This window comes from Wickerhamiella sorbophila, assembly GCF_002251995.1.
Source record: "Wickerhamiella sorbophila strain DS02 chromosome Unknown contig1, whole genome shotgun sequence".
Taxonomy (NCBI): domain Eukaryota; kingdom Fungi; phylum Ascomycota; class Dipodascomycetes; order Dipodascales; family Trichomonascaceae; genus Wickerhamiella; species Wickerhamiella sorbophila.
The window spans coordinates 162,599-183,582 of record NW_020193984.1 but is presented as its reverse complement, the minus strand read 5'-3'; the positions used below and the strand labels follow the sequence as shown (position 1 = coordinate 183,582).

Below are 20,984 nucleotides of genomic sequence, written 5' to 3'. Positions count from 1 at the left end.
CCAAATTTGAGCTATGTTATACTCCCTATCTAATTAGTTTACCCTTGCGAAAACCTAACAAAAGCGTTTGCCCATTGTCTCTCTTTGGCACCTGTTTAATCCCACCTATTGCAAGTGACATATTTTTCAGCATGACGCAGGAGCTCTGAAGGTGGGGGCAGGTGAGCGATTTCGGCCGATAACACCCGATTACGTAACATTTCCAAGACCGCTCTTGAGCGGGGTAGGCGACGAGCGTGGATCGCAGTGACTAAAAGAGCTGGAACAACAAATGATATATTCCAAACAATTGACGCCTACGGCCGACAATGACGCGCTCGTCGCGCTCGCTTATCGAAAACTAGCGTGTTTTGTCATCCTCGCCCGCCAGCATAGAAAGGCGGGCAGAGGGCGCGGAGGCAGGGAAGTAATTGCTTTGTGAAACAGAGGCTATCGGCACCGGGGATACCCCAGAAACACGTCCGGCTGCTAGGGAGTCGTGTGAGAGCGTTCCGAGAACGCTTAAACCACCCTCGAAAATCTGCAGAGACCTGTCCGCATATGCGTCGTCCACAAACCAGCGCCTGTGATTGGCGGATTACTTGCCTAATCAAAGCTCAAATGACGCAGGGCGAGGGTTGTGTGCATGTGGGAGGCGACCTCGGAAGCGAGTCACCGCTGATTATATTACTCCCAAGAGGGCAGCCCTCCCGGTTTTTCTTTCTTGTCTACATCAACTGAAAGTTCGAAACTTACCCCACCTTTCATCGACTTTTCTTTTAATTACGAAATAAATAAAGCCGATGGAGTCTGAGGAATACGTACCTTTCAATTACCAGGAGGGTATCGACAACAAGTCGTGGGCCGGTGCTCTACCCAAGAAGCAGGGTCTGTATGATCCTGAGCTTGAGAAGGACGCCTGCGGTGTCGGTTTCAGCTGCCACATCAAAGGTAAGGTCTCGCACAAAATTGTTTCTGACGCAAAGCATCTTTTGTGCAATATGACCCACCGTGGTGCTGTCGGCGCCGACGCTCGCGACGGTGATGGTGCCGGTGTCATGACTTCCATCCCCCACAAGTTCATGGTTAAGGAGTTTGAGCGTGTAAACAACTTCAAGCTTCCTCCTCTTGGCCAGTACGCGGTTGGCAACGTCTTCTTCAAAAACGACGAAGCCATCCTCAACAATTCTCGAGCTACTTTTGAGCGCATCGCAAAGTCCCTTGGCCTTCGCGTTCTTGGATGGCGTGAAGTTCCCCGAGACTCTTCCATTCTCGGTCCTGCTGCTCTTTCGCGTGAGCCTTTGATTTTGCAACCAATAGTTGTCCTGGAGGCCGCTTATGGTTCTGGCGAAACCCCCCAAGTTGTCGCCGACTTTGAAAAGGAGTATGGAAAGCGCTTTGCTCGCCAATTGTACATACTTCGCAAGCAGTCTACCCATTCTATTGGTCTTCACAACTGGTTCTACATTTGTTCACTGTCTAACAAGAACATTGTCTACAAGGGACAGCTTTCTCCTGTTCAGGTCTACAATTACTACTACGATCTGGTCAATGTGGATTACGAGGTTCACTTCGCGCTTGTCCACTCCCGTTTCTCGACAAATACTTTCCCATCCTGGGATCGTGCTCAACCTCTCCGATGGGCTGCTCACAATGGTGAGATTAACACTCTCCGTGGTAACAAGAACTGGATGCGTGCTCGTGAGGGTGTTATGAACTCTGCTGAGTTCGGCGATATGCTTGATATGCTCTACCCCATCATCGAGGAAGGTGGCTCTGATTCGGCCGCTCTCGATAACGTCCTTGAGCTGTTGACCATTAACGGAGTCTTGTCTCTGCCCGAAGCCGTCATGGTGATGGTTCCCGAGGCTTGGCAAAACAACAAAAACATGGATCCTAAGAAGCGTGCTTTCTACGAGTGGGCCGCTTGTTTGATGGAACCCTGGGACGGTCCCGCATTGTTCACATTCTCCGACGGTCGTTACTGCGGTGCAAATCTCGACCGTAACGGCTTGCGCCCATGCCGTTACTACGTCACTAGCGACGACCGTATGATTTGCGCTTCAGAGGTTGGTGTCATGCCAATTGACCCAGAAACCGTTATTCAGAAGGGCCGCTTGCGTCCTGGTCGTATGTTGCTGGTCGACACCGTCGAGGGCCGCATTGTTGACGATCGTGAGCTCAAGCAGCAGGTCTCTAGCCGTGCAGACTTCAAATCATGGCTCAGTGCTAACTTGTTGACCCTTCCTGACCTGATGGAGCGTATCGAGTCCAAGCATAACATCATCGAACTTGCCCCTCATCTTGATGAATCCACCGTTCAGACCGACCCTCGTTTGAAGGCTTATGGCTACACTTTCGAGCAGGTCACTACAGTCTTGGCTCCTATGGCTAACGATGCTAAGGAGGCGCTTGGATCTATGGGTAACGATGCCGGTTTGGCTTGTCTGACTGTTCAGCCCAAGGTTATTTATGAATATTTCCGCCAGCTGTTTGCCCAGGTCACCAACCCTCCCATTGATCCTATTCGTGAGTCCATTGTCATGTCTCTCGAATGCTACATTGGTCCTCAGGGAAATATGCTTGAGATGAACCCTAAGCAGTGCAATCGCCTCAAGTTGACTAGCCCTATCCTCTCGATTGAGGAGTTTAACGCTCTCAAGCAGTTGCCACAGTTTTATCCCACTTGGACCATCGAATACGTTGATATCACTTTCTCCAGGGCTGAGGGCCCTGCTGGGTATACTCGAGCTCTTGACCGTATCTGTGCCGAGGCTTCTAAGGCTATTGCCAACCACAATAAGGTTGTTGTTCTTTCTGACCGTGCTGCTGGTCCAGACAGAATTGCCGTGTCTTCTTTGGTCGCAACCGCTGCAGTCCACCATTACCTTGTCAAGCAGAAAGAGCGCTCTCACGTCGCACTCGTCACTGAAACCGCTGAGGCGCGTGAGGTTCATCACATGTGTGTGCTTGTCGGTTATGGTGCCGACGCTATTTGCCCCTATCTTGCCATGGAGACTTTGCTTAAACTCAATCGCGAGGGTCTTTTGGCCAACAAGTTGACTTCCCAGCAGGTCATTGACAACTTCAAAACATCCATTGACAATGGTATTTTGAAGGTCATGTCCAAGATGGGTATTTCCACTTTGGCTTCTTACAAGGGTGCTCAGATCTTTGAAATCCTCGGTATCGATAACTCTGTTGTCGACCGATGCTTCACTGGAACTGCTTCTCGTATTCGCGGTGTCGGCTTTGAGTACATTGCTCTCGACGCTATGGCTTTGCACGAGCGTGCTTGGCCCTCGCGGGCTACCATCAAGCCAACCACTCTTGATGAGAGTGGTGAGTACCACTGGCGTGATGGTGGAGAGCCTCATATCAACGAGCCGCAAGCTATTGCCCAGCTTCAAGATGCTGTTCGTAATAAGAACGAGAAGGCTTACGACGCTTATGCCAAGAAAGAGCATGAAGCAGTCAAGAACTGTACTCTTCGTGGTCTATTGGACTTTGACTATGATTCTTCCACTGCCATCCCTATTGATCAGGTTGAGCCTTGGACTGAGATTGTCCGCCGTTTTGTGACTGGTGCCATGTCTTATGGTTCCATTTCTATGGAAGCCCACTCTACTCTTGCCGTTGCCATGAACCGCTTAGGGGGTAAATCTAACACCGGTGAAGGTGGTGAGGACCCTGAGCGCTCGCTTGTCAATGACAATGGTGATACCATGCGCTCTGCTATCAAGCAGGTTGCGTCTGGCCGTTTCGGTGTTACCGCTTATTACTTGTCCGATGCTGATGAGCTTCAGATCAAGATGGCACAGGGCGCTAAACCCGGTGAGGGTGGTGAGTTGCCTGGTAACAAGGTCACGAAGTCCATTGGTAAGACTCGTCGCTCCACCCCTGGTGTTGGTCTTATCTCACCACCTCCTCATCACGATATTTACTCGATTGAGGATCTCAAGCAGCTGATTTACGATCTCAAGTGCTCCAATCCTCGCTCTCGTGTTTCCGTCAAGCTTGTTTCCGAGGTTGGTGTCGGTATTATCGCTTCCGGCGTTGCCAAGGCCAAGGCCGACCACATTTTGATTTCTGGTCATGATGGTGGAACTGGTGCTTCTCGTCTTACTGGTATTAAATACGCTGGTTTGCCCTGGGAGCTTGGTCTTGCTGAGACCCATCAGACCCTGGTTCTGAATGATCTTCGTGGTCGTGTCATTGTTCAGGCTGATGGCCAGCTCCGTACTGGCCGTGATATCGCTGTCGCTTGTTTGCTGGGTGCTGAAGAGTGGGGTTTCGCCACTGCTCCTCTTATTGCCATGGGCTGCATTTACATGCGCAAGTGCCACAAGTCTTCCTGCCCTGTCGGTATTGCTACCCAGGATCCTTATTTGCGTAAGAAGTTTGCCGGTACCCCTGAGCACGTTATCAACTTCTTCTACTATATTACCCAGGAGCTGCGCCAGATTATGGCCCAGCTCGGTTTCCGTAATATTGATGAAATGGTTGGACATGCTGAGAAGCTCAAGGTGCGCGACGATTATCGCAATGTGAAGACCAAGAACATTGATCTCAGCCCATTGCTCACCCCCGCTCACACTTTGCGTCCTGGTGTTGCTACCCACAACATTCGCAAACAGGACCACCGCCTCCATGTCCGTGTTGATAACAAGCTCATCGATGAGTCTGAAATCACATTGGAGAAGGGCCTGCCTGTTCAAATCGACTGCCAAGTCGTGAACACAGACCGTGCTGTTGGTACAACGCTTTCTTACCGTGTGTCTAAGAAGTTCGGTGAGAACGGGTTGCCGGAAGATACGATCCATGTGAACGTTGTTGGTTCCGCAGGTCAGTCTTTCGGTGCCTTTGTCTGCAATGGTATCACCCTTGAACTTGAGGGCGATGCTAATGACTACGTTGGTAAGGGTCTTTCTGGTGGCCGGCTGATTGTGTATCCTCCTCAGAACTCTGTGTTCAAGAGTGAAGAGAACATCTTGATCGGTAACACCTGCTTGTATGGTGCGACTTCCGGTACCGCTTTCTTCCGTGGTATTGCTGCCGAGCGTTTTGCTGTTCGCAACTCTGGCGCAACTGCCGTTGTTGAGGGATGTGGTGACCATGGTTGTGAATACATGACCGGCGGTCGCGTTATCTGCTTGGGTACTACCGGCCGTAACTTCGCTGCTGGTATGTCTGGTGGTATTGCCTACGTTCTCGATGTTGCTCAGGAGTTTGCTCAGAACTGCAACACTGAGATGGTCGTAATGGAGCAGTTGACCGATCCCAAGGAGATTGCATACGTGCGTGGCCTCATTGAGGACCACCGTCACTACACCGGTTCTCCTTTGGCCGCTCGCGTTTTGACCGAGTTCAACCGTATCCTGCCCTTGTTTGTAAAGGTTATGCCCGTTGACTACAAGCGTGTTCTTGAAGAGGAAGAGGCCAAGTTGGCTGCTGCTAAGCGCACCGAGTTTGATTCATTCCTTCATCCATTCAAGGAGGATCCAAGTGCTGATGCCACCAATGGTGAGATCAAACGCATGAAGAAGAAGTCGACCTCGTTCCAGCTTGACCAAGGCCGCCACCTTCCAGACCTGCCCAAGAAGGCTGAGCCTAAGGTTGGTGACGTTGAGGATGCTATTCTCGATGTCAACGCCGAAAAATCTCGTTCTACTACTGCATTGAAGTTGGACAAGACTTGGGGCTTTACCAAGTACAAGCGTCGCAATGAAAAATATCGCAACGCTGTCACTCGCACCGACGATTGGAGTGAGATGAACAACCGTTTGTCTAAAGAGGAGCTCAAGTACCAGACTGCTCGCTGCATGGATTGCGGTGTTCCTTTCTGCCAATCCGAAACTGGATGTCCCGTGTCGAATGTTATTCCCAAGTGGAACGAGCTTGTTTTCAACGACCGCTGGTATGATGCGTTGCAGCGTCTGCTCATGACCAACAACTTCCCTGAGTTCACCGGCCGTGTCTGCCCTGCTCCTTGTGAAGGTGCATGCGTTCTCGGTATTACTGAGGAACCTGTAGGTATTAAGTCCGTGGAGTGTGCTATCATCGACTACGGTTTTGAACAGGGGTGGATCAAACCTGAGATCCCTGAGGTTCGCACCGGTAACACTGTCGCTATTATTGGGTCTGGCCCTGCAGGTCTGGCTTGTGCTGAGCAGCTCAACCGTGCTGGTCATAAGGTTACTGTTTACGAGCGTGCTGATCGCGCTGGGGGTCTGCTCATGTATGGTATTCCCAACATGAAGCTCGACAAGCGTATTGTTCAGCGCCGTGTTGATCTCTTAGCTGCCTCTGGCATCGATTTTGTCTTGAACACCGAGGTTGGCGTTGACATTACCATGGAAGAACTCAAGAGCAGCCACGATGCTGTCGTTGTTGCCGTCGGTTCTACCATTCCCCGTGATCTCCGCATTCCTGGCCGTGAGCTGCACAACATCAAGTACGCCATGGAGCTTCTCAAGTGGAACACTCAAGCTTTGCTCAATGAGACTTTGCCCGAAGTAGCTGAGACTATCCGTGGCAAGAATGTTGTTGTCATTGGTGGTGGTGATACTGGTAACGACTGCTTGGGTACATCTGTTCGCCATGGTGCCAAGTCCGTTACTAACTTCGAGCTTTTGCCTAAGCCTCCTGCTCAACGTGCTCGCGACAACCCTTGGCCTCAGTGGCCCAAGATTTTCCGCGTTGATTACGGTCACGCCGAAGTTGCTGCCCACTACGGTAAGGATCCTCGTGAGTACAGCATCATGTCTAAAGAGTTTATTGGCGATGGAGAGGGCAATGTCAAAGCCATCAAGACTGTCCGGGTTGAATGGAAGCAATCCGAGTCCGGTGCTTGGCAAATGTCCGAGGTCCCCAACTCCGAAGAGATTTTCGAGGCCGACCTTGTTCTGTTGTCCATGGGTTTCGTTGGTCCTGAGGCCAATGATCTTTCTGTTCCTCATGATTCGCGTGGAAACATTGTGGCTCAGGCCACTAACTACCACGTCGAGGACAACGTTTTCGCTGCTGGTGACTGCCGTCGCGGTCAGTCCCTGATTGTTTGGGGCATTCAGGAGGGTCGCCAGTGCGCCCGCAATGTTGATGATTTCCTTGTTGGCTCCACCCGCTTGCCCGGCAATGGTTCCATTGAGGTTCGCAACGTCAAAGACTTGGTTCACTCCTGCTGAGTTTTTATAAATAAATATACACATATCAAATTACATTTGCGTCATTATTACTTTTTTGACTTGTTGAAAGGTAAGATCAGACCTTCTTTTTCACGGTAGAGACGCACACGTTCTGCCAGCAGTTCGCGACGTGCTCGGTTTGCTGCTGGATCGGACATGTAAATAGGCTTGGTAGGCGAGTAGCCATCACAGTCAAGACCTAAATGAGCGCAGACCTGGCAGCTGGGCTTCGCTCTGTCACAAAGCTTGCGACGGACTTTGCAAGTCCAACAGCCAGGCACAGCTCGGCTGCGGCTAATTGTTGCGGGAGGGGTCGAAACCACTAAATCTGGGTGCCGAGTTGTTCGCTCAGCTTTTACGGGCGGCGTTGGAGCAATTACTTCGGATCTGGCTTGGATCTTTTTGGCGAGGTTCTTGCTCCGCTTAACGGGTGATTTCGAAACACCGTTTTTGCGTTTAGGCGGCCGTCCGGGTCGTTTGCGAGGTTTGACGGCCGGAACGTCCTCAGTGAGGTCAGCCAGGTATGCACCAAGGGGAGGGACTTCTTCAGCAGTGAGTTCAGGTTCAGGCTTGTCAGGGTTTGGAGGCGTCAGATGCAGTGAATTTGTGGGCTTCCAAGGGTCCTGCCAAAATGAATAATCATCAAGACCCTCAAGATCGTCACTTAGGGGGAATGCTGGAGGAATGCTGAAGTTGAAGGGCATACTATAACTAGGCACTGTTGGGATCAGCTGCAGAACATCCAATGGTTTCACTCTTAGTGGGGACGGACCAGGATTGAAAACAAGAGGTGTATCAAGCATGATCCCCGGTGTGTGCCCTGCCTCACGCATGATCGGGGTTGATGCTGCGGATAAAGCGGGGGCATCGAGCGATCCCATATCTTGACGCCAAAGACGGGAAGGATCTGGACTAGAAAAGATCGAAGGTAGTCTGAATTCCATTGTTTGGAACAACAAGAGTGTGCAATTCGGTATAAACACCACAAGACTATATAATTTACCACAACAGTGGAAACTCTGGCACCACAATTGAAAAATGTACGATTAGGTGATAGAAGTGCTTCAATTCGAGTTCAAAGCTGCAAGTTTCGCCCCAATTTGGTTTGGCTTTGTTTTCAGCATTTGAAAGTTCAAACCCTCGGCGCTCCCCACACCATGCAAGATCCTGCACATGAAGGGTGATGATATAAGACCCAGCCAGCTGACCCAGCCAGCTGTCACTTGGACTTGACATTATGAGCCAAATGGAACTGGCCAAGGAGTTGGATAAAAAGTTCCCTAGTTTGAAGGAAGACTTTGAGATCCCTACTTTCAAAAGTGCAGGTATCAAAGACTCTGATGAGCAACTAATCTATCTTTGTGGTAACTCTCTGGGTCTCATGCCCCGGGCCGTTCGAGATGCAATCAACAAAGATCTCGATGCCTGGCAAAGCCTGGCTGTTTTAGGCCATGGTAAAAGACCAGATGGATCCAATGGCTGGATGGAGGCTGTTGAAGAAGCCAATCCTATTTTGGCCGAGCTGGTTGGTGCCAAAGAAGACGAAGTGGCCTTCACCGGCACTTTGACTTCTAACCTGAACCAGCTTTTGGATACTTTTTACCGGCCAGAGGGGGAGCGTGTAAAGCTTCTTTTCGAGGACAAGGCCTTCCCGTCGGATAACTATTGTTTCCAGAACCAGGCCAGGCTCAAGGGTCAAAATCCTGATGAAGTGCTGATTCGTGTCGAACCCCGAGCCGGTGAAGCATTCCTGCGTAACGAGGACATTGTTGAAATAATCGAAAAGCAAGGTCACGAAGTTGCCGTTTGCATTTTCTCCGGAATCCAATATTACACAGGGCAAAAGTTTGACATCCCTGCGATAACTGCTGCCGCGAGAAAGGCCGGCTGTATTGTGGGGTGGGATCTTGCCCATGCGACAGGCAATGTTCCTTTGAAATTGCATGATTGGGGAGCTGATTTTGCAGTGGGATGCAGCTACAAGTATTTGAACGGTGGCTCCGGAAACATGGGATTCTTGTTTGTTAACAATAGACACTTTGGCGATGAGGAACTTGCTCGCCCCGCAGGCTGGTGGGGTGTTGGTCTTGATACACGGTTCAAAATGGAGTGGGAGTTCCGGCCAATTCGTGGTGCCAGAGGGTTCTGCCAGTCTTGTCCTAACTGGGCGGCCGCACCCTGCATTGTACCCTCGCTCAAGCTGTTTAGGAAAGCTGGAGGAATTGAGCAGTTACAGGCCCGCAGCAAAAGCCTGACCGGCCTGTTTGATAAGATGCTGCGTGCCTCCAGTCACTTTGGCAAAGACTTTGAACTTCTCACTCCAAGCGACCCGGATCAACGTGGGTCCCAGCTGACCCTGCTGTTCCGCCCAGGTATCATGCCTATTGTGTTTGATGAGCTTGTCAAGGCTGGCATTGTGGGTGATGAGCGCAATCCCGATGCGATCCGACTGGCTCCCACTGCTCTTTACAACACCCACGTCGAGGTTGTCCGAACTGTAGAAACACTAGAGCGCATTCTCAGTAATCTGTGATTTTTGCGTATAAACTACATAAACAAACCTAATCAGAATCGGAATCAGAGGAGCTATCCAAAGTGACATTTTGAATGCCCTCAGGGTTGCGCTCACGCCACTGCTTGATCCAATCCAAAATACGGTCGACGTTCGACTGGACCTCCTCGATCTTGTTCGACTCGAGCGGCACGATAATTTCCTCATCAAAGGACTCGCGAGCGTCGTTCAGAATAACCTCCATAATCTCGGCGTCGATGTTCTCCTCGATCTTCTTGCCTTCATAGTCGCGGGCCTTGAGACGGTCGTAAAGAATGGTGTTGTCGCTGCGGAGGACAATCACAAGGTCGATAAGGCGCTCAGGGAACACGTCACAGCAATGCCAGTCAATGATGTTGTTGCCCTTCTCCAAGTCGTCCTCCAAAAAGTCCAGCAGCTTCTCGTCGTCCACAATTTGTGAATTGCGCTCCTTGTCGAATCCAGCATACAGGTTGTTGGCTTTGGCCAGCTCGTTGACGTCAACAAGCTTCAGACCGCTATCTTGTTCAATTAGTAGCTGAGCATGACTAGACTTTCCGGTACCGGGCGTTCCGGTGATAATGATGTTGACCTGGCGCTTTAGGGTCATATTGGTGTGCTTCCTAAGTGTGTTTGTTACAAGGGTTGTGTGTGGGTGCCTGGACAAAGTGCTTGGCCCCAGCCATTAGACAGGGTAAGGGTAAGCCTCTTGGTGGGCTAAAAAGAATTATCTAAACAGGTTTTTTTTTTTTTTCCAAACCGACCCGAGTCAATATGCTTCGTAGACAAGCAAGACAAAGAAGAGAATATTTATACCAGCGGTCGCTCAAGCTGCAGGACAGCGTTGTTGCGAAAAAGCGCCAAATGCTCCGGGCAGCTATCGAATCAGGCCGTGAACTTCCCAAAGAACTGGCAGACGATGAAGACCTGCAGGCAGACTTCAAATTCGACCAATCTCTCAAGGAGGATGTTGACGACGAGTACAGCGAACTAAGTGGTATCCAGGATCCCAAGGTGGTTGTCACGACAAGCCGTGATCCGTCGGCAAGGCTGGCTCAGTTTGCCAAAGAGGTGAAGCTGCTTTTCCCCACAGCTGTGCGGGTGAACCGTGGTAATTCCGTATTGCCGTCGCTGGTTGGTGCTTGCCAGCGCTCGGCCTCAACAGACCTCCTGCTCATCCACGAACACCGCGGTGTCCCCACAGCGTTAACTGTTTCTCACTTCCCTCACGGCCCAACCGCCCAGTTCAGTTTGCACAATGTGGTTTTGCGTCATGACATCTTGAATGCTGGCAATCAAAGTGAAGCTTACCCACAACTTATTTTCGATAATTTCACCACCCCGCTTGGCCAGCGTGTGGTTACTATTCTGAAGCATTTGTTCCCTCCTGGAGCCAAAAAGGACTCGTCCAGAGTGATCACTTTTGCCAACCGCAATGACTACATCAGTGTCCGCCAACATGTATACGTTCGAACCCGTGAGGGTGTTGAGCTTGCTGAGGTCGGTCCTCGTTTTGAAATGCGTTTGTACAACCTCAAGCTCGGAACCATTGACAACAAGGATGCTGATACGGAATGGCAGTATAGAGGCTTTGTTCGCACCGCCAACCGCAAGGACTATTTGTAAACGTATTTTGATGATTTATTTAGACTTTAACGGAGTTCGCCTGAGGCCCTGTGTTCCCTGTTTCTTCAAGGTTCTGCTTGAGACGTTCTAAACAGCGGCTTGAGTCCATCCAAGCTGGAATCGAGAGCCGCTTCATTGCGACGTCAGATTTGGTTGCTGTCCGCGCAATGGTATCCCAGTTAATTGAGGAAACGTTGAGGAGCTTCAAGTTTTGTTCAGGAATATCTGGCTCAGGCGTTGTCTTGCCAGAGTCAGTTGAGGGAACGACCGCATCGCTCAGCTTGTCCACACAATCATCAAAACTTCCATCATCTGAGATCTCCTCAATACTCGGCATTTTATCAAGATTTAAGGAGTGGCCGGAATGAGAACTAGCGGGGCTATGGTCGGGACGGAAAAAAATAGGCTGGGGCCGTTCACGAAGAACCGGCTGTAAGCATTCGATATCGGTCTCCACACAACTAGTGTCTGAGCCACTGCTGGCATTTTCGTCAACCATTTTGCTCATCATCTGTGTAACCTGTGTCTTGACAACTTGTTCAATATATGAACAAGTCTCTGCACTCAGTGGAAGCGATGCGATTGAGGAGGCAGGTGAAGCGGGGGAACGAGGAGATGAGCGGTGGTCCGGTCTCAAAAATACTGGTTGTTGGACACGCCGGCTGTGTTGGGACAGCGGCGATGGTGTGCTTGGGGCATGGGGTCTGTACCGCGGCTGCGAAGCCCCCGTGGCTGGTCCTAAACTTCTGACATATTCCCACCCGTGAGCAGATTTCTCAGGGGGGATTGAATGAACCCAAGAATAGCTTGACGTTTCGGGGTACGCTACAGAGCAAGCCTTAGCTTCAACCTGAGACAAATACTCAGGGCTCTGTGACTCCTTGCTACGCTGTTTCCGAGAAAACAAATGTAACCGTTTAATATCCTCGAAAGCGTTGCTTAATCCCAGTTTTACCATTTACTTGGCCAGAAAAGTGTGTCTCCATGCAGCTCACCGTCGCCCTTTTATTTCGGATTAACTCCGCAGGTTCATGCAAGGCGATAGAGGAAGGTGTACCGTCGTGCATTAAAGTTGCAGAAACGGGATGTGGTGATTCCGGCAATAGGAAATTCACGCCACAAAGGAAAACGAAGATGCTTTTCAAGGCCAAAATTATTTATATGCCTATAGGGCAACTAGGAAGTTACAACATAAGCTGAAGAGGGTTCTCAATAACCTTCTTGAGAGCCTTCATCCATTCGGCACCAACAGCACCATCAACAACCTTGTGATCAAAAGAGGCAGTAACGGTCATAACGTCATCGAATGAGATGCCATTCTCGGACTCGGGGTCTTCAATAGCGCGACGCTCGACAGTGCCAACAGCAAGAATAGCCGCCTGAGGCGGATTGATGATAGCAGTGAACATGCTCACGGCAGGGTTCATGCCCATGTTCGAGATGGTGATAGTACCGCCCTGGTACTCCTCGGGCTTGAGTTTTCCATCACGCGCACGCTTAGCGAGCTCCTTGGTCTTGGATGAGATGGCAGCAAGGCCGAGTTGGTTGACGCCAGGAACCACCGGAGTAATAAGTCCAGTAGGCGTGGCAACGGCGACGGAAACATCAACGTTATCGTACTCGCGAATGACACCTTCAGCCTCCAAGTAAGCAGAGTTCACGGCAGAGACCTTCTTGCTAGCGATGGAAATAGCCTTGACAAGCAAATCATTTACAGAGAGACGATACTCACCGTCTGAAGAAGCATTGAGAGACTCACGCAGCTGCAGAAGCTTGCTCACAGACACCGTGCTGGTGACAATGTAGTCGGGGTTGATTTGCTTAGACTCGCGCAAGCGGTTGGCGATGGTCTTACGCATAGAAGTGATTGGAGTATCCGTGTAACCGTTTCCAGCCGCAGGAGCAGCAGACGCAGCAGCGGGAGCAGCAGTCTTCGAAGCGCTGGTCGAGGGCGTAAAGTTCTCAACGTCGCGAGCGATGATACGGCCGTTGGGGCCAGTGCCCTTAACGTCGGCCAAACGGATTCCCTTGTCGAGGGCAAGAGTCTTGGCGTAAGGAGAAGCTAAAACACGGTCAGAGGAAGAAGATTCCTCGGCAGAGGACTCAGACTTCTTGGGCTCAGACTTGGTCTTGGGCGCAGGATCAGACTCGGTCTTTTTAGATTCTTCTTCAGCAGCAGGAGCAGGGGCAGCCTTCCCAGCATCACCAGCATCCTCCAGAGTAAAGTCCTTGAAAGCTGCAACATCGTCAGCGTTTTCAACGTAGACACCAATGGCACGGCCAACAGGAACGTCCTTAGCACCTTCGGGGACAAGAATCTTAGCCAAAAAGCCCTCCTCTTGGAATTCAAAGTCCATAGTGGCCTTATCAGTCTCGATCTCGACCAGGACGTCGCCGGGGGCGAGCTCGTCGCCCTCAGCCTTTTTCCAGGCACCGACGTTACCCTGGGTCATGGTAGGAGACAAGGCAGGCATATCAATTACCACATGAGACGGGAAAGCTGGAAAGTTAGTATATATGAATCTTAAAATCCTTTGGATGGCCACAATGGCCGTCCTGGCGATCGCCGCTACGCCGTGCTGGCCACAACTTTGACAGATCGGTAAAATCAGGTGGGGAACAACTTACATTTTGAAGCAAACAGACGAATGAGCTGGGGGCTTACACGAGCCATCTGCAGGGTTCTGGTCGCAGCAGAAGCTCGGATCAGTCGAGCAGATTGCACAAAGGCGGACATCTGGTAGTAAGGAATCTCGAAAAGATTGGTCCCTTGCCCACTACGTTGGGGAGCACCGGTGGTCGGGCAAAGCCCTTACCCTTGATCAACCACAAGTATTTACTGGCATGGAGAGGTTCGTTGGATGAATTCGATCAGTGCTAAATAGTGTTATGCTAAGAAATAGTCCAGGCCTATTTTTGGTAGTCCCTTCGATGCGTTGAGGTTCCCGTACTCTGCTTCTTCCGGCCAGTCTACTAAAATGCCCTTTTTATCCAGCAGGTCCCGTGCAGTGGCCCAGGAGTAGCGGACAAGCGGGCCCCAGCCGAACAGCTTGTCCACATTATCGTTCAACCATCTCACTGTATTCGGATCAGAGGGATAACCCGAGCCGCAGTTTGTTACTTGAGCTTGTAGTGAAAAATCTCGTGTGACTTTCGCGCAGATCGATGCACAGCTTACGATAGGGTACTTCGAGTCGGCTTTTTTGGCAACGGTTATTATGGGACCGGGGAACCGTGCGCTCAGTTTGCGCTGGTACTTGTCAGGTGGGCCAACCGTATCGACATAAATTTCCGCTACTTCAATTCCGGCATCGAGCACTTTTTGGATCAGGTCCATCGTTGTGTCATGCGCCTGCTCGTTTAGGTTATAGGGCATGCCTGGTTTGAGCATCCCCGCTGAAATGTCGACTGCGGTCATGATGGTTGTGGCCCAGCCAACATTGTCCTGTAGTTCAGGGGACGTACACACTTGCTGCAATAATTCCTCTCGGCGTTCAGCAGTCAACACTTTAGAGTCGTCGAAACCAACTTTGGCAAGACGCGTTTTGAAAGAAATGGGACAGTAGGCTATACCATAGACCATAGGCCCCAACACCGGACCGCGACCGGCCTCGTCGACACCTAGTACAACAGGCTCCTTAATTGGCGGGCTATGGTGATAAGTGAATGTTTTCAGTATGTCTGAAGCCGGCAGTGATGGAGGCTTCCAATCTGCCATGGTCAACGCGACTTAGTCAGGGTGAGCGCTATATACATATATTATTTACACAAATTATTGACGACCTATTTGGTTGATCCCGCCGAAAGTTAAGACTTGATGGATTCGATCACTTCCTGTCAAAAGCATAACCAACCGATCGATTCCCAGACCCCATCCGCCAGTTGGTGGAAGACCCCACTCCATAGCCTGAACGTAGGGTAGATCAGCGACGGTTTCTAGACCCTGTTCCTTTGCTTGCTGCTTGAGCATCTCAAGTTGCTGCTCAGGATCGTTCTGTTCTTCGTAGGCGTTGACGTACTCCCGTCCGTTGATCATTAATTCGAAACGATGTGAAATCTGCCGAACTCGTCCGTTGATCTCAACACTACTTTGTTTTGCAAGTGGTGCCATTATAGCCGGATGGTTGATGATGAATGATGGGCTGATGCATTTGCTTTCAATAAAATGCCCACAAAGTCTATCTAGGAGCCTAGACTCTGTACCATCAACATCCAGACCATGCTCTTGGAGAATAGGTATCAGGTTATCTTTTGTGAGCTCAGCAGGTAAGGGATACCCCAATTCAGTTTCGATAGTTTCAAAGTAGTCGTAAACTGGCCATTCCTTGACAGATAGTATGCGGGCATTTTCTAGATATTCTGGAAAGCGACTCGTGACTGTTTCAGCAGTGGACACTAACAGCTCTTTGGTCAATTCCATAAGATCGCGTAGATTTGCAAATGCCATGTAGAACTCACACGTTGTAAATTCTGGATTATGTGTAGCGTCAATGCCCTCATTTCTGAACGATGGCCCAATCTCAAATACTTTGTCAAACCCCCCAATCACCAACCTTTTGAGCCATAGCTCAGGTGCAATACGGAGGCTAAGGTCCTCTTCTGTTACAAATGGAGTAGCGGTTGCACCGCCAGTTTGGTGTGACAGAATCGGGGTCTGGACATGGACAAACCCTCTGTCACGAAAAAAAGATTGAATGTGTGCGATCGCGGTATCGCGTGCCCTTAAGACCTGCCTCGCATCAGCAAACGATTTAAGTTCGGCAACTCTGTTATGTTGACGAACAATGCTCCCCGTAGTAGCGTCTAAGGGAGGATGCAAACAGGGTGAGAGTAAGGTTACGGGACCACTTGCCAACAGAGATAGTTCGCCAGATTGTGTACGCCAAGGTCTGCCACACACAGCAACTGAATCGCCAGGCCGCAGCAATTTTTGGTTATCCTGGTCGTTTTTCGAAAGCCCAGCCTTTTTAGCATTGACTACGACCTGAATCTTCTCCTCATCATTAACCACATCCAAGAACAATAATCCACGACCAGCCGCCCTGACACCCTGGATGCGACCCCTTATTTCAAACTGCGGTGTTTCAAGCGTTTGGGTGTGCTCGATATCCTTGAAGGTTTCCTTTATTTGTGCTAAAGGCAGTAAAGGTGCTCTTGGCGGAGGCAGGACCGGATACAGGGCGGATCGTCGGGGGTATTTTGCTAGCGCGTCATTACGTTCCTCAAAAGTAAACGTGAATTTGCGCGACTGTTTAATGCTACTATTCGAAAAAGGTCTACTTTTGGGCCAGTATACACACTTTTTCCAAGCTTGCACCATTTGTCATCTGCCAGTGTTTTCGATCTCATTGTTACTGAAATGTCGTTCGCTCAGGCACTGGTTAAAACACTGAGCCCAGACCCCTATGGCGAAAGCGGCATTGAAAAGATAATTGCACGTCGGCGTAGCAAAGGACTTGGTGTGGATATACTTTTGGGGCCCAATGACGCGCCAAAATACCCGCCCAGAGGTACCGAGGAACGGGTTCAATTGATTCAAAAAATTGAGTCGAATTTACCGTCAAGAGCATCACAGACACGAGCCATCTACTACTTATTACTTGATTATCCAGTTGAAGCAACCAACAACGAGTCTGTTGCTGCTTATTTCTCCAGTGAAATCAAACCCAGCCATGTCCAGACCCGGTTCGTTCAGGGACTTTGGCACCTTGACCACAACGAGCTTGAGCAGGCACTAGCATGTCTATGTGAACCATGGGAGGCGGAGGTTGCTAACAGCAGTGACTTCTATGCGTTCATTATGTCTGCATTAGCACCCGAGCCTCGGTTGTTGACTGCATTTATCGATGCAAAACAGCCCCCGCTCGACACAGAAGCCATGAACGTTTATGTTGATGCCTTGGCATCTCAAGGCCTCACTTTTGAAATCCTACAACTGAGCCGCACTCATAGAACATCTGAGCCGCTAAAGCAGCTCGGCCAATTTGCTTCAAACACATCTAATCGCCAAGCTGCGCTCTCAGTAGCTCAGCTACCTTGTGACGCAGATGAATGGCTAATTGTTCAAAACGAACTGGATAAGGCAATTGAAAAAGATGCAGACGGGCTTGCTGGCGAGCTTACAATGGTCAGAGCAATTCACACGGGCGATTTGCCCACGATTAGTCGCATGAAGCGTCTCACAGATAAATATGCACTAATTGCCAAGGGCACAGCAGAGTTGTAAATTGGTAAAAAGTTATCAACTAATTAGTAGGTTCAGGAAGGGGTTCGGGATGAGGAATTGCGGCGACAGCTGCCTTGATCGCGAGCCAAAGAGCATTGTCGGTGCCACTAGGCACCCAATTGTCGATTCTGACTTCAACCGACATTGTGATGTCCTGAATATAGCGAGATACCTCATAGCGACAACGTAAAAAGAGAGCATAAAGCACAAACTGACGCCATACCTTCTTGGGAGCACCCAATACGGTCAAGATCAAAACGATCAGCTGGCCGAACTCGACCTGTGCAGCAAACTTGGTGAACGGCTCTTTGTACTTCTCCACGACGTAGTTGATGCGCTGAGCAAGCCCACGCGGAGAAGTAGCATACATTGCCGGCAGCAAATAAGAGCGGTCACAAGTCAAAGCATGGAAGAACGAGAGAATGGCGAACGGTAGAGAGGCAAAGTAGCGCTCCTTGGTGAACAGCCACACGCCGGCCAGGTATAAATATTGCACGCTCTCATCACGGGGACGGATTTCATGGGGAAACTGACCGGTCGTGTATTTCTGATAGACAACGAGTCCCAAAGCAGCAGAGGCTGCCACAAAAACACCCCTGTACAAGAACCCAGGGAGGGGGCCATCAAAGACTAAGAAGCGGAGAACCATGTATGCCATGGTGAAAGTAACAACAGTGACATGGCTGATTGTGCAAGTCAATTCGGCCAACTTGGCTTTAAAACCAAGGGGTTTAGCGTCCTCGGCTTTGGCTTGCGGCGTGGACATTGGTTAGCAACTATTTGGTAGGTTTGGGAACAGGTCCGGGAATTGCGGCGACAGCTGCCTTGAACTTGAGCCAAATATCTTTGGCGGGGCCAGCAGGCACCAAATTGTCAATTCTGACTTCAACCGACTTTACGGCGCCCTGAGTGTAGCGAGATACCGAGTAGCGAGAACGGAAAAAGACAACATAAAGCAGCAATTGAATCCATGTACCCTTGCGAGCACGCAAGGCCGCCAGGATCAAAACGATCAGCTGGCCGAACTCGACCTGTGCAGCAACTTTGGTGAACGGCTCGTTGTACTTCTTCACGACGTGGTCAATGCGCTGAGCAAGCTCACGCGGAGGAGTAGCATACATTGCCGGCAGTAAATAGGAGCGGGCATAAGTCAAAGCATGGAAGAACGAGAAAATGGCGAACGGTAGAGGGGCAAAGTAGCGCTCCATGGTGAACAGCCACACGACGGCCAGGTACAAATAGTGCACGCTATCATCACGGGAAAGGATTGCAGGAGTAAGCTGACCGGTCGTATATTTCTGATAGACAATGAGTCCGAAAGCAGCAGAAGCTGCCACAAACACCATCTTGTACAGGAACCCAGGGAAGCGGCCACTGAAGAAGAGGCGAAGAAGCATGTATATCATGGTGAAAGTAACAACAGTGACATGGCTGGCGTACCATTTGAACTCGATTGTGCGAGTCAATTCAGCCAACTTGGCTTTAGAATCATGGGGTTTAGCGCCATCGGCTTTGGCTTGCGGCGTGGACATTAGTTATGACTTACAACTCCCAGCTGAGTTCTGTGGTTTTGGAGCTGTTCCGCGTGGGGCCGGTTCTTCGACGGGTCTGAACCTAACCCAGATCTGGAGGCAGCGCACGCCTGAGTGCCCAGGGAAAAAGTTACGATTTTTTGTTTATTTTCATATTTGCCATAATATATATTTGGGAAAAAAATCAGCGATTAAAAACGTTGGAGGGGGGATCTTAGAACTTGAACTTCCGGCCCTTCTTGTCGTCGCTCGATGGAACGGTAGCGGGCACGGGAGGAGCTTGAGCCTCCAGTTTGGCTTTGCGTGCCTCCAATTCTGCCCGCTGTCTTTCGAGCTGTTCCTTGATTTCCTTATGACGTGCAAAGAGATCTGCCTCGCTCTTCTTAAGTTTCTGTTCTTTCTCGGTAACCTTCTGTTGGAAAACAGCGCGCATCTCAGCTTCCATTTTAGCCAAGCGCTGCTCGTGCATTGCTCGTTCCTCCTCTTGACGCAGTGCAGGGTTAACTTCTCTGAAAACAGTGGAGTCCTGCTGGATGCCCATGCTAAGCATCTTCTGCGTACGGTAATTCTCATAGAGAGCGTTGGCCGTGTGCTCCCGGAGGTCTTCAAGATGGCTTCGCACGAGCAGTGATCGAAGCTTTACAAAATCACAATGCTCTTCATTGTCAACCTCAACAACACCCCAAGGATACTGGCGGCCACGAACGTTCCGGCCGTCCGGCGTAGCAACCAGTTCGGTAGATCCAATTACTGCAAAGGGGAATTTTGCAACAAGCTCAGCCGTTTCAGCCTGAGTTTCTTCATCATCGTCAGAATAGCGGGGTGGTTGGAAGATCTGGATCCCCTGATAAGCAATGTCAGTTCGAATCGTATTCTTAAACTGCTCCAGCTCGGCCTCGGTAAGAGTGTCCGATTTCGCGATGACCGGAATCAAGTTGACCTTCTGGTGTAGCTTGCGCATGACGTTGATATCCAATGGTTTCAGAGAATGACCAGTTGGTTCGATAAAGTAAAGACAAGCATGCACACGGTTGTCGGGAATACGGGAGCGGTTGACAGAGTTTTCAGCCTCCAAGTACTGGTCGTAGCGGCCATCGATTTCGTCAATAATGGGCTTCCAAGAGTTGCTGTTATTGACATAGTCGCCAAATCCTGGCGTGTCGATAACAGTAAGGCGTAGTTTGACGCCGTTCTCCTCGAGGTCAGCCGTGAACGGCTTGATGTCAACAGTGGACTTCAGGTCGCCGTCAGCTCGAACAGCAGACTGACTATCACCTCCTTGCAGTCTTGTTTCAAAAAGCGTTGTTAGCAGTGTAGTTTTACCCAGGCCACTTTCACCGACAACCATAACATTCAGGTTGAATCCTCTTTGAAGACTCTTTTGGTGCCACTGCTGAGGCAGGTTGCTGAAACCAACGAACCCGTTGAGCTTGCGACGAATAACAGATGCTTCAGTGGTAACACTTAGAGCACCTCCGTCGGGGCCATTGTGATTACCCGCCTGGGCGACCGCAACGCTAAGCGACTGAGCGTCGGCTACAACATCTTCACGATCAAGCTCACCATCGAGGGAGGGTACTTGGTGCGGGTGGAACCCGTTTGCTACACCATTTAATTCGGCTGCGGTTAGTATTCAGGTCATATGTTCGTCAAAGTTGTCGATCTTGAGTTGCGGACTCGGCTGCGCTTTCATGAGCGCGCAACCGCTCAAATAGACGAGATCAGGCGCACCTCTAATCCGGGGATCTCGACCAAAAGCCCTCGCATATTTGCGCGCAATTCAACAATAGATGTGTTCACTTACCTAGTCCTGTTGCCATGGTATGGGTAATGACGATACGTGCTGATGAAGGACGCGTTTCAGTAATTCAGACCCAACTTGAACCCTAACCTGGTTAATGCCCAAG

The 20,984-nt window shown here is 50.3% G+C and overlaps 13 protein-coding genes across 13 annotated transcripts; 4 read left to right on the top strand and 9 right to left on the bottom strand.

Annotated features, from left to right (window-relative positions):
* Positions 1-782: 782 nt before the first annotated feature.
* On the top strand, positions 783-7,163 carry B9G98_00116 (Putative glutamate synthase [NADPH]; the record flags this gene model as incomplete). Its single annotated transcript, XM_024806674.1, has 1 exon — positions 783-7,163. The coding sequence occupies one exon, from the start codon at positions 783-785 to the stop codon at positions 7,161-7,163; it is 6,381 nt and encodes a 2,126-aa protein (XP_024662442.1).
* A 47-nt stretch (positions 7,164-7,210) lies between these two features.
* On the bottom strand, positions 7,211-8,107 carry B9G98_00115 (hypothetical protein; the record flags this gene model as incomplete). The annotated part of the gene is made up of 1 exon (XM_024806673.1): positions 7,211-8,107. One exon carries the CDS (start codon positions 8,105-8,107, stop codon positions 7,211-7,213), a length of 897 nt encoding a protein of 298 aa, XP_024662441.1.
* A 293-nt stretch (positions 8,108-8,400) lies between these two features.
* On the top strand, positions 8,401-9,696 carry B9G98_00114 (Kynureninase; the record flags this gene model as incomplete). Its single annotated transcript, XM_024806672.1, has 1 exon — positions 8,401-9,696. One exon carries the CDS (start codon positions 8,401-8,403, stop codon positions 9,694-9,696), a length of 1,296 nt encoding a protein of 431 aa, XP_024662440.1.
* Positions 9,697-9,724: 28 nt separating this feature from the next.
* Positions 9,725-10,303, bottom strand: B9G98_00113 (Adenylate kinase isoenzyme 6 FAP7; the record flags this gene model as incomplete). Its single annotated transcript, XM_024806671.1, has 1 exon — positions 9,725-10,303. One exon carries the CDS (start codon positions 10,301-10,303, stop codon positions 9,725-9,727), a length of 579 nt encoding a protein of 192 aa, XP_024662439.1.
* A 164-nt stretch (positions 10,304-10,467) lies between these two features.
* On the top strand, positions 10,468-11,319 carry B9G98_00112 (U3 small nucleolar ribonucleoprotein IMP4; the record flags this gene model as incomplete). Its single annotated transcript, XM_024806670.1, has 1 exon — positions 10,468-11,319. The coding sequence occupies one exon, from the start codon at positions 10,468-10,470 to the stop codon at positions 11,317-11,319; it is 852 nt and encodes a 283-aa protein (XP_024662438.1).
* Positions 11,320-11,338: 19 nt separating this feature from the next.
* Positions 11,339-12,277, bottom strand: B9G98_00111 (hypothetical protein; the record flags this gene model as incomplete). Its single annotated transcript, XM_024806669.1, has 1 exon — positions 11,339-12,277. The coding sequence occupies one exon, from the start codon at positions 12,275-12,277 to the stop codon at positions 11,339-11,341; it is 939 nt and encodes a 312-aa protein (XP_024662437.1).
* Positions 12,278-12,503: 226 nt separating this feature from the next.
* B9G98_00110 (Dihydrolipoyllysine-residue acetyltransferase component of pyruvate dehydrogenase complex, mitochondrial) lies at positions 12,504-14,056 on the bottom strand (the record flags this gene model as incomplete). The annotated part of the gene is made up of 2 exons (XM_024806668.1): positions 12,504-13,819; positions 13,948-14,056. 2 exons carry the CDS (start codon positions 14,054-14,056, stop codon positions 12,504-12,506), a joined length of 1,425 nt encoding a protein of 474 aa, XP_024662436.1.
* A 150-nt stretch (positions 14,057-14,206) lies between these two features.
* Positions 14,207-15,037, bottom strand: B9G98_00109 (Ribonuclease H2 subunit A; the record flags this gene model as incomplete). Its single annotated transcript, XM_024806667.1, has 1 exon — positions 14,207-15,037. The coding sequence occupies one exon, from the start codon at positions 15,035-15,037 to the stop codon at positions 14,207-14,209; it is 831 nt and encodes a 276-aa protein (XP_024662435.1).
* A 54-nt stretch (positions 15,038-15,091) lies between these two features.
* B9G98_00108 (Lysine--tRNA ligase, mitochondrial) lies at positions 15,092-16,639 on the bottom strand (the record flags this gene model as incomplete). Its single annotated transcript, XM_024806666.1, has 1 exon — positions 15,092-16,639. One exon carries the CDS (start codon positions 16,637-16,639, stop codon positions 15,092-15,094), a length of 1,548 nt encoding a protein of 515 aa, XP_024662434.1.
* Positions 16,640-16,678: 39 nt separating this feature from the next.
* On the top strand, positions 16,679-17,545 carry B9G98_00107 (Protein ELYS; the record flags this gene model as incomplete). Its single annotated transcript, XM_024806665.1, has 1 exon — positions 16,679-17,545. One exon carries the CDS (start codon positions 16,679-16,681, stop codon positions 17,543-17,545), a length of 867 nt encoding a protein of 288 aa, XP_024662433.1.
* A 19-nt stretch (positions 17,546-17,564) lies between these two features.
* B9G98_00106 (Nucleoporin POM33) lies at positions 17,565-18,311 on the bottom strand (the record flags this gene model as incomplete). The annotated part of the gene is made up of 1 exon (XM_024806664.1): positions 17,565-18,311. One exon carries the CDS (start codon positions 18,309-18,311, stop codon positions 17,565-17,567), a length of 747 nt encoding a protein of 248 aa, XP_024662432.1.
* Positions 18,312-18,321: 10 nt separating this feature from the next.
* Positions 18,322-19,077, bottom strand: B9G98_00105 (Nucleoporin POM33; the record flags this gene model as incomplete). The annotated part of the gene is made up of 1 exon (XM_024806663.1): positions 18,322-19,077. One exon carries the CDS (start codon positions 19,075-19,077, stop codon positions 18,322-18,324), a length of 756 nt encoding a protein of 251 aa, XP_024662431.1.
* Positions 19,078-19,291: 214 nt separating this feature from the next.
* On the bottom strand, positions 19,292-20,897 carry B9G98_00104 (Cell division control protein 3; the record flags this gene model as incomplete). Its single annotated transcript, XM_024806662.1, has 2 exons — positions 19,292-20,697; positions 20,882-20,897. 2 exons carry the CDS (start codon positions 20,895-20,897, stop codon positions 19,292-19,294), a joined length of 1,422 nt encoding a protein of 473 aa, XP_024662430.1.
* Between the last annotated feature and the right edge of the window lie 87 nt (positions 20,898-20,984).